Consider the following 15,880-nt stretch of genomic DNA (forward strand, 5'->3'; position numbering starts at 1 on the left):
TCTGTGACTGGGATATGCAAAGCAATCACACAAGAGACGAGAAATTTCACTGGGCAGAGACTTCCTCCGACCCAGCTCAAGCTGAGCTAAGGCAGAGAGCAAAGCGGAGAGCCTCTTTGTTTATTTCTTACTGTTTATACATTTGTGGGTCTGGCCAAAGATTGGCTTTTTGGGGTTTCTACCCCTCAGCCTCAGTGGCCAGGCCAGTTGTCAGTTACAATTGTTTTCAGGTTAGAAATATGCAAACAAAGGACAGAGAATGAAAAACAAAGGATTTGTTTATGTTACATATGTGGGAAAAAGGTAGAAAACTGCTCTTAATATTGTGCAGTAACTAAAGATCTAACTCCATTTTATGAAAATTCAAAAGGCTATAAAAAACTCAGAAAAACCAGGGTAACAGATCTCTGTCCTGCAGTCCCTCCAAGCCTCCACCGAACACCCCATCGGGAGAAGAATGTGGAGGAGTCAGGCAGTTTTCTCAAAACAAACTCTGTGCTTCTCCTTGCTCTTAGAACCAGTCTGAAAGGCACAGGACTCAATATAGAGCACAAACAGAACAGACGACTGGGGATACAAGCACCATAAAGTCACCCTAGGACAGACGTGTTTAAAAGAAGACTGGATGTGGCACTTGATGCCATGATCTAGTTGAGGTGTTAGGGCATGGGTTGGACCAATGATCTTGAAAGTGTCTCTTCCAGCCTACACATTCTGTGATTCTCTGTCTGCTCTGGGAGCCCTTAGTGGATCTCCTGGCGGGGGTGAAGTGGCAGGGCTGCTCTCCTCCCTGCTTTCCATGCCGGTCCAGTTGTGGTGAGCAGTTGAGGGAGCTTGGTGCTGAAATAACCCTTGGGCTGCCCACTCCTGCCTTCTCCATGCTGGCATAGTCCTGGCCCCAGCCGCCAGCCCTGGCCCCATGCCTGCTTCAGCCTGATCTGCTTTTTCCTCTTGCTTTCACATGTCCAGGAAACTGCAGCATTAGAAGGATTTGGAAATGGCCTTGAGCTTTTTAAGCACTGCTCTCAAGCAGATATTTTTCCTAAATCAAGATTTGCAAAGGTATTTGGGCATTAGCTGGCCAGGGGGATTTCCAGAAGTGTTTGAGCAGCCAAACTCCCTTTAAATCTGCCTCCACACAGTGCAGGGTTGGGGCTGGAAGTAGCTGGTTCACCAGGACTGTGACCATTTGGGGACTTTTTTTTGCATTACCAGTGTCAGCATGAGGGTTTTTCAAAGGTTGTTCATCAATGGATCTCTGGAAAATCACAGTGGGTTGGGATTAGCCCTGAGGGATTTGGCTGTACTGCAGTGTCTGAGTCCAGAGAAACTCATCACAGTTCCAGCTCCTGCCAGTGCTGTTCCATCCCTGTATCCTGACTAATCCATTATGTGGTGCTGGCAGTGAGGAGGGTGCCTGGTGCAGGTCTTGGCTCTGTTTTGGAAAGACATGGAGCAGTGCAGGAAAGCCGATCCCTGTTACAGTGTTCTGACATCCCACTCAGTAGGGAAAAAAGCCATTGCTTCCAATGTGATGACAGCAAGGTGGGTTTTTCTCTAAGTCCCACTATCCCAAACACCCCAGTGCCCAGTATTCACCCCCTGCTCCTAAAATACAAGCACAGCCAGTGCTGCTCATCCAGCTCCAAAAACCAGACACCAATACCAGCCTAACCCAGCCTCCTCAGCACATCCCCCAAGGGAGTGCTCCAGGGCTGGAAAGCTGCTGGAAAGAACTGAAACCTGAAAAAAAACAGACAATAAATTGTTTTCTAAGTGCTTGGTGGTTTTTCCAGTGAATCTGATATTCTCCATTGAGCTCCAAAAATCCCAGGATCCTGGAGCTCCAATATCAGAATAATGCTTCAGCAGCATTGGGCAGGTGTAAGCCATGGTGCAGGATTAATTTATTGTGAGCTGGGGATGTGGGTTTAAATTTCTGCTACACTGGAGGAGCTGGGGAAAAAAATCCCATGCTCTGAGGTAAATGAATTTAGGAGTCTGAATCCAAAGAGTTGGTTGATATCACAGCCCTTATTTGGTTCCTTCCCTTGGGGAAGACTTAGGAAATACAGAGAGATCAGGAAGGAGCAACAGATATTATTAGTCATCCAGGAGGAGGGCGGCTGCAGGGGAAGAGGGTTTTTAGTGGAGTATTTTTAGACCTGGTAAAATGAACAGAAGGAGAGGAAAAAGAGGGAAGGAGACCTTTGAGAGACACGTAAATGCTCTCTGGAGCAGCCTGACCCAGGCTTCCCACTCCTGTCCTGAGCATCAGCTTGGGCGGAGATTTGCTCCAACAGAGATCAGAGATGTAAAAGCAATAAAAGCCAAAGCCATAGCATTTCCGAGGAGCTTCTCTGGGCTGCAGTGACAAAATGCCACACTTGCTGAGACGTTTTACCCTAATTCCCGTCATTTTAATGGGAAATGATCGTTGAAATAGAGTTTAAAAGCTACTTGCAGAGCTTCTGGCAGGTGGAAGAAGATGCTGAATGTCCCTTCTTTTTTCATGCATTGTGATCCAGACCACACATACCATCCTGGAAGCTGGCAGGAGAGTCATTGAGCCACAGGAGGGTGGAGGGTGCTTCCAAGGGACTTGGAGTGAAGCAGTCAAGGAGATTCAGTATAGCCAGGGGGAGAGGAGGGATCTGCACCTCCCCAGATCAGACTGGAGGAGGATGAATGAAGATTCTCAGGGAACAGGGTAAAGCAAGGAGCTGCCTCCTCCCTGGTTCTCCAGAGATGCAGCCCTCACTTTGCCTTCCCTATTCCCTGTGGGAAAGGCTCCTTCCCACCCCACTGGAGGCCGTGCCTGTGATGCCCTGTAGTTGTGCAGCAGCCCCTAGGGCCTCTGCAAGCACACTGTGAATTGTTGAGATAGGATGCAGCCCTGGAGAAGGTTGCTGGAGCCTGGAATGAAGCGTGTGGGTTTGCACATCTGACTGGAATAATCTGTGTATCCCCCGCTCTTCACGGGAGCCCCTGGGAATAACCCAAGAGCACCCTGGAGCTAGGAATGCCTCTTCATCCTTTGTGTCTTCACAGTGATGCAGTGAACTACAGCAAGGAACTCCCCTGGGAAGAGCATGAAATTTTCCTTCCATCTCAGTGGAAGTGAATCCCTGAAGTGGTGGGATTTGTCCCCATAGGCTGCACCAGCCTTTCTTGAGCCCTGGATTGGTTGGGTGCTGTCATTCCTGCTCAGTGCTTCCAGCTTTCCCGGTCTCTCTGGAATTGGGTCTGAGGACCTTTCCAAAATTGCTTTTAAGTTAATTTCCAGATTTTCTCCTGGAGCTGCCTTGGCTCTGATTTTTGCCCCCTGGCTGAAGCTCTCCCCCGTGCTGTGAAGCCAGGTGGATTTGGAGCTCTCTGCTTTTGCTCCAAGTGCTTCCTAGGGGTGTCCAAACTCTGGGCTTTGCCAGCTGGAGCAGCTCAGCCATGAGGAACCACAATGCAGCCATGGCCTCAACTACTTGTATGCCCTGGCTCTGCAGGCGACCCTGGATACCTTCCCCCTGAGCTGAGCACTTTGTTCAGGAGGGAGCTGGTCTGAAAACTAGATTTGAAAAAATAAGGATAATGAGCTGATTTTAATTTGGGGGATTGAGTAGGGATGCTGGGAGCACAAAGCCTGTGACTGAGGGGTGGGCAGTCTGGCATGGCTGCACATGGGTTCCAGTGGCATTACAGCATGTTACCAGTAACTGTGAAAAAATGGATGTATCCTGCTATTTTCCATGCAGGTGGCATTGTAGAGAAAGTCCCATCCATCTGTGCATGTGGGAGGGACTGGGTTTAGTCCAGTTCCTCTTTGATTCTGGCTGTGCTCTTTACATACCTGCCTTAAGGTCTCTTCATGCAAATGAGCCATTAATACTTGATGACCAAGTGCTATTTGCAGCACTGTGGCCTCTGGAAGCTGTGGCTTGGCTTCTTGGTGACTCTGGAGATGGTGCCCTGGAAATTCTGGACTGCGCCTCCAGGATATCGTGGGGCAGCAGACAGTGGCAGTCGTGGCGCTGAGTTCAGAGTGCTGCCAAACCCAGCTAAGGGGGAATTAATTAATTCCAGGATCCCATTAGGCTGGGGGGTGGGCTGCACAGCAACGATCCATGCTCTCACTTTTCATGTTGAGAACACAGCTGGGATTCACTTGCTGAGGGGCTTCACTGGGGGAATGGCACAAAAACGTGATGGCACCTGTGACAGGAGCAGGTACCCCCAATAGGGGTAGGTGCCTGCCCTGGTTGCAAAGCATTTATCCGTGCTCATTCCCAGGCTCAGAGTAGCATCCAGACTCTGCTCCTGAAGGAATTTGGCTGCTGCTTGAAACCATCTGGTCTAGCAGAATACATCTAGTCCAGCAAAAAACCTGTGAGCTGTGTGCTCCAATGCAAGCGGTGCTGCCCAGCAGTGCTCCATTCATCTGTCTGTCCACCCCAGGGATCTCTCAAGGGGCTTTTTAACAACCACCTGGGGAGAACACAAACTGGACTTGGCCCTAAAAGCTCCCCCAAGGCTGGGATGAACTGGGTGGTTGTGGAGCTGGGTGTTGGGAGAGTGCGGGGGTGGCAGCACTCTGTCCCCTCGCAGATGTGGGATCCTGTTATCTCATTAAGAGAGGCCAAGTCACCATCCTGGAGTAAGTGGCTGAGCTGTGACTAGACTGCAGTAATCCCCAGAGATTAGTGTGTTGGCTGGGCAGTAGCACTTTGTTCTTCGGCCTCTGAAGTATCTCTGCTGGCAAGCCAAGGGCCCACGCAGTGTTTGAGGTTGCTTTTAGGAGATTCATTGAGTGATAGAAGAATTGTTTGAGGGTTTTTTTTTGTGCCTCCCATCAGAAAATGTTCTTTAAGCATAAGCAGGAGCTGGGAAAAACCAAAACCGTCCTGCCTGGATGCTTTCCTGTCCCGTGGCAGGATGGTCATGGTGGCCAGCGAGCCATGCCTGCCTGTGGGACAGGCTTGGGCCAGGGGTTATCACGCTGGTTTAATTGCTTTTGTTGTTGGAATGAAGATGCCAGCAGCCAAGTGGGCTCTGCAACAAGGGAACCCTGAGCAGGTCCCAGACAACCCCACCAGTGTAGCTTCACCCCCAGGCACAGAGATAGGGCAGGAGGTGGGGCAGGGGATGGAGCAGGGGGCCGGACAGGGAATGGACCGAGGCCAGACACGGGTGGGGAATCTGACGGAGTAAGTAAGAGAGGGGTCTGGCAGTGGAGTAGAGGGTCAGGCGGTGGTGCAGGGGATGGAGCGGGAGGGTGCAGGTGGTACAAGGGATGAGGCGGGGAATGGGGGAGGAGGCACGGGGTAGGGCAGGGGTTTGGGTGGGGGTCGTGCAGGGGATGAAGCGGGCATCTAGCAGTGGGGCCGGAGATTAAGCAGGGCAGGAGTGCTGGGGCCTGCGCCAAGGGCTGCGGACCTCCCCACCCGCCCACCGTGCGGCCATCATCCGCTCCTTTTACCCTCTGCCGCTGCCCCTCAGCGGGCGCGGGGGCGCGGCGGCGGTGGGCGGGCTATTCTGCGGGAATAGCGTACCGCCCTCCGCGCCCGCCCCCCGAGGGCCCCTTTGTTATTCCGGCCCAGCGCCGCGGCCGCGCCCCTCGCCCCCCCTCGCTCCGGCCCCGCTGCCGTCCCCTCCCGCGCCGCCCCGCTCGGCCGCTGCCCGCAGAAGCTTCCAGCGCCGCCGCTCCGCGGGGTCGCCGCCATGGGCGCCGCCGTCGCGCCGCGCTGAGTCCGCAGCCGGCGCCCCCAGCCCCCGCCATGGAGCTGGGCAAGGTGGTAAGTGAGCGGCCACGGCCACCCCCCGGAGACCCCCGCGCCCCTCCCGGCCTCATTCCTGGAATCGGGGTTCGCATCCGGGGAAACTCCATCCCGGGGAAGTTCGTTGCCCTCGAAACCGGCGGTTCCCGGAGGAACATCGCTGGGAGCGGGGATGGTTCGTGCGGCGGCGGGACGCGCCGGAGGCTGTGGGGGCTTGTCCCTGTGGTTATGCGGAGCTCCCCGAGCGGCTGCGGCCGGGGCGGGTTCTCTCCCACACGCCCGTGTGAATCGTCTTCCCCCAGTCCTCGGCTCGGCCGGGTTCAGGCCGTGCCACGAGTAGCCGTGTCCCCACGAGCACTCATGTTCCCACGCATCCATGTTGCCATGTCCCCGCGAGCGCCTGTGTCTCCACATAGCTGTATCTCCGTGCACCTGTGTCCCCGTGCCCAGTGCTGTCACAGCTCCTCCGGCCCATGGGGGCTGCCCCTCTCCCAGGTAGAAGGAATGGAAACAAGTTTGGGGCGAGAACTGGGTGTTTTAGGGACTGCTCCTGCAGGGAGCATGTGCACCCCTGCGCTGCTCCCCTGCGACCAGGGATTTGGCTTTTCCCAGTGCTCCAGCCGGTCCCTCAGATGCAGTTTTGAGTCCACGTGGTTGTGTCTGCTCTTGGCACCATTGCAGGATCCAGACGTCATGGGGGGCTAACGGGAGAGGGATGCCCCATCAAGCTCCCGGGAGTTGCTGCCCACCCAGAAGCATTGCAAGGAGCGATTTCCACCAACGCTAGATCTGAGCTTGATTTGGGAATATCCTGCTAGGGCATTAAGCACTGCTGTGTTCCTGCTGGGGTGACGCTTCCCAAGAGAGTTGGGTCATGGATGCCAGCTGATAATAGAAAGGCACGTCTGGATGAGCTCCTTGCATCTGCTCCCCAAATCCTCCATCCTTACTCCTTTATCTCTTCGTGTTCCAAAAAAATGCCCAAATATTTGCAGCTGCTGGGAAGCAGAAGACTGGTCAGCATGACTGGGAATGTTTCAGGAATGTTTGAAGGTGGTAGAAGATCTTCCTGGACTGCTGACCCTGTCAGACACAGCCATGCTCTCTCCCCAGACAGAAACCACCACTGCTGGAAGAGATTATCCTTGCATAAAATCCCCATTTAAAATTAAGAGCCTAGCTATTGGGGCAGCTCATGGGAAAGGCTCCAGCCGTGGCCAAGCCAGCTGGGCAATGGGGCAGGATTGATGGAGTGCCCTGAGCAGTAATTAAGTGAGAAGAGTAATAAGGGGATGTGCATGTTTTAATGGAGGGATGGGGATCCTGGGTTTCGCCTTTCCCCAGACCCAGCCCTGTGTGATGGGCTCTGCTTGTGCCCTGGGGTCAGAAGTGCTGGGCAGCAGCAGCCTGGGCTCTGAACCTTTACAGTGTCAGCTTCTCCAGTTGGTTCCTGTGAGGTCTGGGTTTTGTAGCCTTGCTTTTCGCCAGCTATTCTCCTTAAAATTGCTTCTTACCATCCTTTTTTCCCCCCTAAGGTTTATCTGTGTATTGGAAAAGTCCACATTCCTTAAACTGGTTTTTAAAATTCCCTGTCCAAGTATTTAAACTACATAAATTGTTTATGGCTGGAGGAATCCAGTTGCCCAGCACTCCAGGTACTGGTTCTTTATAGTGGCAGTGATGTGTTCATTGTGGTGAAACTCTTGTTTCTGGGAGCAAAACCCTCCCTGGGGTCATTCCAGCTCTCCCCTGCTGGCCCTTGGGACCCATCACAGGTTGGTTGACTGGTTGTATTCCTTCTTTCCTTTGCCTCAAAGGTGGAGGAGCAATTGGATCACAGTGTCTCATCCTACCCCATCTCTCCTGATGGTGTGGAACTTGGGATTTTTCACTGGAGGCTCTGGAAGAGCCAACGGTGGGTCAAGTCCTTGCACACACCGCTCATGGGTGCATCCTCCTATGGATCCCAACCTCTGCTACCCTCAGGAGGAGGTGGTGGAATGGGCTGTCCGGGCAACCCCCAAATGGACATAAAGGACATCTTACAACTTCATTTTGGTTTCCCTGTTGGGATAACAGCACTACAGCTCTCAAGGCAAAGGCATGCTAAGAGTTGGGTATCAGCTTCCAGCCTCATGTGCCTCCTTGGGGTCAGAGACCTGTGAACCTCACACCACCACTCCATTTCCTGGCCCAGGTGTTTTTTCCCCTGGAAACCCCACCTGTGGTGGAAGAACTCCACAACACTCCTCTGTTGGGCATTGTTGAGTGCCAAGGGGCCGATGGTGTCATCAGTCTGAAGTCATCATCCTCCTGGCCTCGAGAGCAGAGCTGGAGGCAGCAATACCAGAGCAAGATCTCTGCTAAGAGGAGCATCACGGTGATGGCATTGGATTCCAGCGTGGCTCACAGAGTCTGTTGTCATCTTTCCCGTGCCTCTGTTTTGGGGTGTTCCGTGTGCAGGCTGTGGGACAAGGTGACCCCAGATACCTACACTGGTATCACTTGGGGTTCAGGGACACCTTGGTCCTCCTCTTGCTGGCATCTGGGCTGGTGGCATCAGCATCTCCTCCTGGAGAGGGCCCTCTGAAACCACCACTACTGGGAGTGACTCTGATGGATGCAGTGAGGTTTTGAGGTCTCTGTCTGGAATATGTTGTTTGTTTGGAGAAAATGGTTGTTTTTATAGCCCAAGCAGTGGGAAATCTGAGACTTGTGTCATTTTGGGATCAGTACTCTTCTGGAAGGAGCAGGAGGTGAGAAGAGCAGCAGCATCTTTTGAGATATGCTCACACAGCCTGGACAAGGAGCTTCATGCCAGAGCAGCTCCAGGATGTAGCCAGCCAGGAGAGGAGCACTTGTTTTCCAAATTCATTGATTCAGCAGCAGATACAGCCAGATAGCCTGAAATAAGCCGTGGGAAGGTATTTTCTACATCTGATCCCTACTCCCAGGAAGCCGATGGGACTGAGCAAAAAGACAGGTTGAGCATCCTCCTGTCCAATATGTAGAAATATATCCCTGGGTTTTACATCCCATGTGGCCAGCCAGGCCTGCCAGCATTGCTTTCTTGCCTTCCTGCCTCCCTTTCCCTCCAGCTGCTGGCAGGCACAAAGCCAGGCTTGTTTCCTGCTCCTGCTGCTGCTGTCAGGCCACAGGTGCCCAGCATGGAGAGACCGCAGCTCCCCCAGCTGTCCTCAGGAGCTCTCGCTAGTCCTCAGCAGAGCATTGACCGCCCCAGGTGTTTTCCAGCTGCCTTTGTTCCAGGATTTTGCTGGGCAGAACCATTCCCTGAGCCCCATCGAGGCTGGGATTTGACATTAGCTGCTGGAGGTGGGTGATGTGTAAAGAGAGATGTGCCCTTGGAAGAGCTTGCCTGCCTTCCATGCCCTGCCTGCCTTTAGGGCCTGAGCCAAGCTTTGCTTTACTGGGATTTGCATTTTAATTAAGCCCATGGATTTTTCTTCCGGGCTTGTTGTAGTCAAGTCTTCCTGCTCGCTCCCTTCTCCGAAGCTCCTGCATCTGCAGGGCTTGTAAGCAGTTTTCCAGAGGTACACTCCATCCCAGCTCTCCATTTATAGAAAGGAATTAAGGAGAAATGAGGGAGCATTACTAAGAGGATTTGCACTGCAACTTACTCAGTTTCTCCAAATAATTTGCAGTAGCTCTGGATTCTTTAATCGACACAAGTTTCCTTTCGGAAATGAAAAAAGCGGGAAGGTGTTGTGCTGCTCCTGAGCCAAGCTTGGCTCTTTGCCTCCAAATGGTGAATTTTGCATTCGGAGAGTGAGAGTGTAATCTGGGGAGAACTGGTGGGGAGTGAGGGTATGTGTGACAGAGGGGAGTGTGTGTCAGGGCTCAGAAAGCCTCTGTCATCCCAAGCCTTTTCCTCCATTCAGTTTTGGGCTCCTCTGTCTGCAGTCTGAGACACATGCCCAGAGAAAGTGACATGAGACCTGGTCCTTGGGTCATGCTAGTGCGGAGCTGATAATGGCTCTGCCCTGTTGTGGGATCTCCTTCTGAGAAGGGCTGGGCTGGATCAGGGGTTGGGAGTTCCCATGGGACATGCCAATCCATGGGCAGTAGAACTTCCACAGGTTTCTGGGAATTTCCTTGGTGTTGAAGAGGGAGGAAAAGACAATTGGAAAGATCCCATTACTCAGGGATAGATAGTCCCAGACTGCTCCTCTCCCAAATGGCCTTTTCCGTGCACATACCGGTGGGGTTTCCTCACCCTGCTCAAGTGGCACTTGGAAAGCTCACAGCCCTTGCAGCCTTCCCAGCCCCAATGTCCTTGGGCATGTCTGCTGGGGTGGCCGGATGGCAGCGTCACCCTCACACCCATCCTTATGCAGTGGACCCCTCTGTACTCTCCTGCTTCCTGCCCGGCCCATTGCACAAGAGGAAACTCCAGGGTTTCCTGTCCCAGCAGCAGGGTGGGGTGTGGTGCTACCCCATGTCCCCGACGTCTCCTGCCCTGTTCACAAAACCAGAGCGGGTCCAGCAATGCTGCCCAGATGTGTCCTGGTGGGTCATAAGTCATCCTCATAGGTTGGAAGCTCATAATTAAATTAAAATTCCATCAGCTGCAGGTGTGGGATGGTGGTGGGAAGTGGCATCTCTGAGTCAAGGTGAAAGACCCTCTGTGGGGAAGGGGTCTGGGCTTGCTGTCCAGGCAGCTCCAAATTTCCCTCTGTTCTGACCCAATTTTGCAGCTAAATCACCCTCCCTGACCCCGCTTGTCCCGCAGAGGTGACAATTCCAGCCTTAGTCTCCTGCTGCTGCTCTGTGCTCCCCCAGTTTGCTGATGTGGGCGCTGCCAGAGACACTGATGTGGCAATTTGGGCATGTCCCAATTGGCTCCCGGGATGGGACCCCTTCCATGCACTCCTGCGGATGCAGTGTGAAAGTGGGATGTCCATAAGTACAGGAAAGTGAAATCCAGCTTTTCCTGGGAAACCTTTCTGCCTCCCAGACAGATGTGTGTGCTTCAAATGGAGTTGAGGAACTTGGGAATAGAAATTCCAGCTAGTCCCTGCCTGGAACCGGGGGCTGCCAGCCCCTGTCACTTTCCCGCTGTGTCTCCTCACTCTGGGAGGTCACTGGGGCTTCCTTGGTTGGAAAAAAGGGTCCTTGCTTTGCTGGGAAAAGCTGGCACAAAAGAGCAGTTAAACTGGGAGTTCCATTTCTAGCTTTCCCAGGGATGCAGCACTACTTCCCTTCAGAGATTACCCCTCTTCTGGTCGTTCAGGGATAGATAGCAGGAGCAGCTTTGGTAGAGTGCTGCCTACATCTCGCCTCTGGCTATCAGCTTCTGCTCCCCAGCTCTGGCTTTGCATTTGACTTGTTCCTTGTGGTCTAGGACTCCATTCTGAGGTGGAATGTGCATTTAAATGCTGATCCTGGCACTCCTCACTGTGTCAGCTGGTTCATCACAACTGCCCTCTGACAGTCCTGAGAGCTGCAGATTGGGGTTTTGGATGAGGACAAGCTGCCTGGAGCTGGATCCATGGCACATGTCACAGATGGCTGTTGGGGTGCAGGCATCCTGCTCCAAGCCTCTTGGACATGGGCATCCCTCTCCAGACTAACAGAGGCACCTTCCCAAGCATTTTTTTAATGCTGAATTTAATTTTGTGGTTTTCCTGACGAGGGGCTGTGGCTGCTGGGACAAGCAGAGCTGCAGAGGTGACTTTCACCCTTTTCCTCGTGCTGGGAACCTGTTGCCTCCATCAAGCTCCTCAGGAAAGGATGGATGGGTCTCTCCACTGCCAATGTTCCTTTCAGCTCTCCTTAAAAAGCCGAGCTGAGATCCAGGTTCTGCTCTGCATGCCTGGGATAGGTGTCTTGCAACAGGCAGTCTGGGTCCCCTGACCCCTCAAAATGAGCCTCCTGCATCTTTCTGATAATGTCACCTCCCATGTCACCTCCATGGTCCTTACTTGTCACCTGCATGGTCACCACCCAGAGCCAATAGGGATGGGGCTGCAAACACCACAGAGCAGTGACATCCCTGCAGCAGAACAGGCTCTTACTGGGACATGTGGACACAGTTTTAGCTGAGGGGATGCTTGGCTCTGGGCTGGGGGTGCAGCTGTGGGTGCTGGCACATGTTTTGGTGGCTGAGGGACTTTGTGGGGGATTTGGGCTGTACTCCACCACATCTGGGGCTCCTGTGGGCCTCTCCAGCCCTGCTCAGCACAGACTCACCAGGGTCTGTGGAGATGAAGCCATGTGGGGGCCACCTCAGAGAGGGCCAGGAAGCAGGGGTGCAGCAAGGTTTGTAGTGAGAAAGGCACTGAAATTAATCTCACGGCTTTAATTGGTTTATATCAGTAATGAGCTACTTCTGGCAGTGCTGAGCCAGACAGTTCCTTCCCTTGGCAGCAGGATGTTCACAGAGCAGGTGCCAAGGAAGCACTTGGTGACACAGGAGCTTGGGGGAGAGGGCGACCCTGAGCTGGCATCTTTGTGTCCCTGTGAAGGATCAGAAATGGGGTAGAGTTAAAAATCCTGCCTGGAAAATACTTTCAGTGGCTGCCACTGCCTTCCATAGGATAAATGGTGACTGGCTGTGCTTGGCCTCCTCAGCATGGACTCCCCAAGGTCCTCAACACCTGCATGGCAAATCCTGCCTGTGGGTTCCATTCATGTCCCTCTAATCCATGGAGCAGCCAGGACCTTGCCAGGCAGCCCTGGCAGTGGCCTTGCCATCCCATTGCCTGGTTTTTGGTGCCCCCCAAATTGTCCTCCCCATTCAGCACCACCAAAAGTGGGGTAGGAACTGCCAGCTGCTGCCCACAATCCAAGGGCAGGGGAGGGATTTGCCTTCCCTCTGCCTGTCCCAGCACTCTGAGGGCAGCAGAGGGTTCTTTGTGGGCACTGCTTTAATTGCTTCGTTATTATCCTGAGTAAATGAGTCCTGGCAGCAGCTGAACCTGGTGGATGCCAGCTGCATCCCAGAAAGGCATCCGGGAAAGGTCAGCATCCAGCTGGCACAAGGAGGGATTGGGGACCTGGATGTGACCCAGGCACCGCAGAGCCAGAGGGTCTCAGTGAGAAAGTGGGGGACCATGAGGGAGCCTCAGCCTTTCCCATCTCACCCCCTATCCCTTCTCTCTTGCAGACCGTCAGCATCAACAAGGCCATTAATGCGCAGGAAGTGGCTGTCAAGGAGAAACACGCCAGGAATATCCTTCTCAAAGCTGGCTGTGGGACAGGGAGTGTGGGAGCAGGGCTGGGGCTGCCTGGAAAATGGGCAGCATCGAGAGGGTGTGTGAGGGGAGGTGCCCAAGGTGCTGGGGAGGCTGGGGGCTATTATCAACATTGGATATTTTTCCAGCCTGGCAGGGGGTCGCTGCTGCTGTCACAGCCGTTGAATATTGGTAGGTGCCCAGGCTGGTGCTCCTAGCACTGCCATCCCAGGAGAAGGCAGGAGGGGAAGGTACCTGTGGGTGCCTTCCCCTCCTGCCTTGGGGGTGGGCCAAGGTTGGGACACTGCCACCAAAAACGGATCCCCAGCATCCCAGTCAGGCACCTGGGAAGGCTCAGCAGAGGCACAGCCCCAGCCTTGCATGTGCCATTTGTGCTCCCAGAGCAGGGCTGGCAGGGAGAGGGTTGGCTTGTGCCACTTTAGGGACAGCATATGCCTGGGCTGGACATCATTGGCTCCCTGTGGTGGCCAGGCCCCCCTGGGCTCTGTTGGTGCAGCTGTCTTTGGGTGACCATTTTCCATCACCAAAGGGGAGATGAGTGCTTCCTTGACCACCAGCACCATGCATCCTGGGCACACACCATGAGAAGGGAGCACAGACCTTCTGGTCAGTGGTGAACCGGCTGCCACTGTCTGGCAATGCTGTGCTCTGCTGGAAGTTCTGCCATGTCTTCCACAAGCTCCTCCAGGATGGACATTCGAATGTGAGTGCCCAAAGCTCAGCTTGGGGCCAGATCCTTTCCCCTGCATGGCTGCACTGGGTAATGGGAGATGCTGGAGGGTCTGTGTCCTTCTGGGGGTTCAGTCCTGGGGTGGGGACTGGAGTCTTCCCAGAGGCTCATTGGCCTCCTAAGGATCAGTCCTGAGTAGGGCCTGGAGCTGGAGCCCTCCTGGAGGGTTGGTGCCCTCCTAGGGGTCAAACCTATTTGGACACCAGTGCTGGATCTCTCCTAAAGGATCAGTGCCCTCCTGCAGTTCAATCCTGGATGCCAGAGCCCTCCTGGTGCTGCCCTGCCCAAAACCCTGTGTGCCTCAAACCCCAGTGCCAACAGCAGTGCCAGTGCCAAAGGGAACGGCTCAGCGCCTGGCAATAGCATTGGTGAAGGAGCCATCAGCAAGGATCCTCCTTGGGGAAGCAGAGGCACCCAGGGCTGGTGGTGGCAATAAAGGGTTGGGAATGAATCAAGACCTCCCGTTTGTCACCTAGTTCCTGGTTTCGAGGATGGAACACCGTGTCCTGGTGCTCTGCCTACTGATTGTCACCATCATTCCTCCAGGTCCTGAAAGACTCCATGCGATACAAGAACGAGCTGAGTGACATGAGCAGGATGTGGGTAAGTGACCAACCCTGCCAGCCGTGGGGGGAGACCCTGGGTGTGCCTTGGCCAGGCTAGGGGGGGTTCCCTCTCCCAGGAAGTGGAGCAGTGCCATGGCTGACCTGTGGCTGTCATCACCTACGTGGGGTGGGTTTCAGTTGCATTCTGTGTTCCCTTCCACCAAAATCAAATGCCATCTTCCTGTTTTCTGGCAAAACCCAGTAAAAACTCAGCTCTGACAGTCAAATGAAGCATTGAAACAAGCAGAGAAGGTGATGAGAAGGTCTCACCAAATCCCTTCAGTACAGCCAGCCTGCATTCAGGTGCCAGCAAGGAGGGTTTGGCTGTGGTTTTGGGGAGACAAGGGAGAGGTCAATCGTTCTGCAGCAGAAAAAGTCTTTTCCACAGCCTGCCCTGGATCTCAAGAGCTTTTTGGGGTCCCCACAGGGCCATCTGAGTGAGGGCTACGGTCAGCTCTGCAGCATCTACCTCAAACTGCTGAGAACCAAGATGGAATTTCACACCAAGGTAAGCGCCCCCTGTCCCTGTCCCCAGGGCTGTAGCAAGGGGAGGGCACTGGGGTGACAGCAAGGGACCAGCATGGCCATCCTGCTACCGCCATGAAATATTCCCAAAGCTGCCAGTGGCCATCAAAAATGGCCCAAGAACCAATGCTTTGGGGGTGGCAGGATTCCTGGTAGCCCTTGGGCTGGGCTGGGAGTTGGTGGGCTACAAGTAGCAGGAGACACACATGCTGCTTTCTCCCCCAGCTATCCTTGATGGGGAAAAACTGCTGGAAGGAGGTGTTTTCTGTGCCCATCACCCTGTTTTGGAAGTGTGATACAACTTTCCCCAGAATGCCAGGGCAGGCACACCTGGAGCATATATCACTCCATCCCATCCAGCTCTCTGCTGGCAGCCCTTTCTCTTCCCTGCGTGTCAGGTTTCTCAGTCCAGGGAGAATCAGCTTTTCTTGCTGGGAAGAGAAGAGATGCTATGGATTAGGGATGCTGTGATCACCCAGGTTTTAGAGACCCTGTGTTGCCTCCCTTTTCCCCCACATCACTCCCCTGGCTCATTCAAGAGGCTGCAGAATCACAGCCCCGGTGCTCCCAGAGCTGTGGCCAGAACAGGAGACCCTCTGGAACCATTTCCTGATTCCTGTTTTCCCCACAGAATCCCCGATTCCCTGGAAATCTGCAGATGTCTGACCGGCAGCTTGATGAGGCTGGGGAGAACGATGTCAATAACTTGTGAGTGTGGGGCAGGGGAAGATCAGGGAGGGAGTGGGTGCAGATGGGTGGCATGATGTGCCCAACCCCACCGGCCGCATGACCAAGCAGAGACAGGATCCTTCCTCATGGGTGGCCTTGGGGACAGTTCCCAACCATCCTCAACCCTGTTTCCTAGTTTTCAGCTGACGGTGGAGATGTTTGACTACCTGGAGTGTGAACTGAACCTCTTCCAGACAGGTAAAGCCCTGCATTACTCTGAGACACAGTGGAGTGAGAGATCTGCTGGAGTCCATCCCAAGCTGGAGGAGGCTCTGACAGGGGCTGTTGGCTGAGGGCACCACAGCTCAG

General features: G+C 54.0%; 1 protein-coding gene across 7 annotated transcripts in view; it reads left to right on the forward strand.

Annotated features, from left to right (window-relative positions):
• The window catches only part of HIP1 (huntingtin interacting protein 1), a 45,190-nt gene that overhangs the window by 17,160 nt on the left and 12,150 nt on the right, over positions 1–15,880 (forward strand). For 6 of the 7 annotated variants that reach the window (XM_040082295.2, XM_040082292.2, XM_040082293.2 and 3 more), the window contains exons 2-7: positions 12,895–12,958; positions 13,543–13,685; positions 14,259–14,315; positions 14,745–14,825; positions 15,474–15,550; positions 15,708–15,769. In XM_040082295.2, the coding sequence (XP_039938229.1) occupies positions 12,895–12,958; positions 13,543–13,685; positions 14,259–14,315; positions 14,745–14,825; positions 15,474–15,550; positions 15,708–15,769 (484 nt within the window). Of the gene's footprint in view, positions 1–5,704; positions 5,787–12,894; positions 12,959–13,542; positions 13,686–14,258; positions 14,316–14,744; positions 14,826–15,473; positions 15,551–15,707; positions 15,770–15,880 lie in introns of those variants that run through there. The other variant, XM_040082296.2, reaches the window with a different exon arrangement.

This window comes from Hirundo rustica, chromosome 19, assembly GCF_015227805.2.
Source record: "Hirundo rustica isolate bHirRus1 chromosome 19, bHirRus1.pri.v3, whole genome shotgun sequence".
Taxonomy (NCBI): Eukaryota; Metazoa; Chordata; class Aves; order Passeriformes; family Hirundinidae; genus Hirundo; species Hirundo rustica.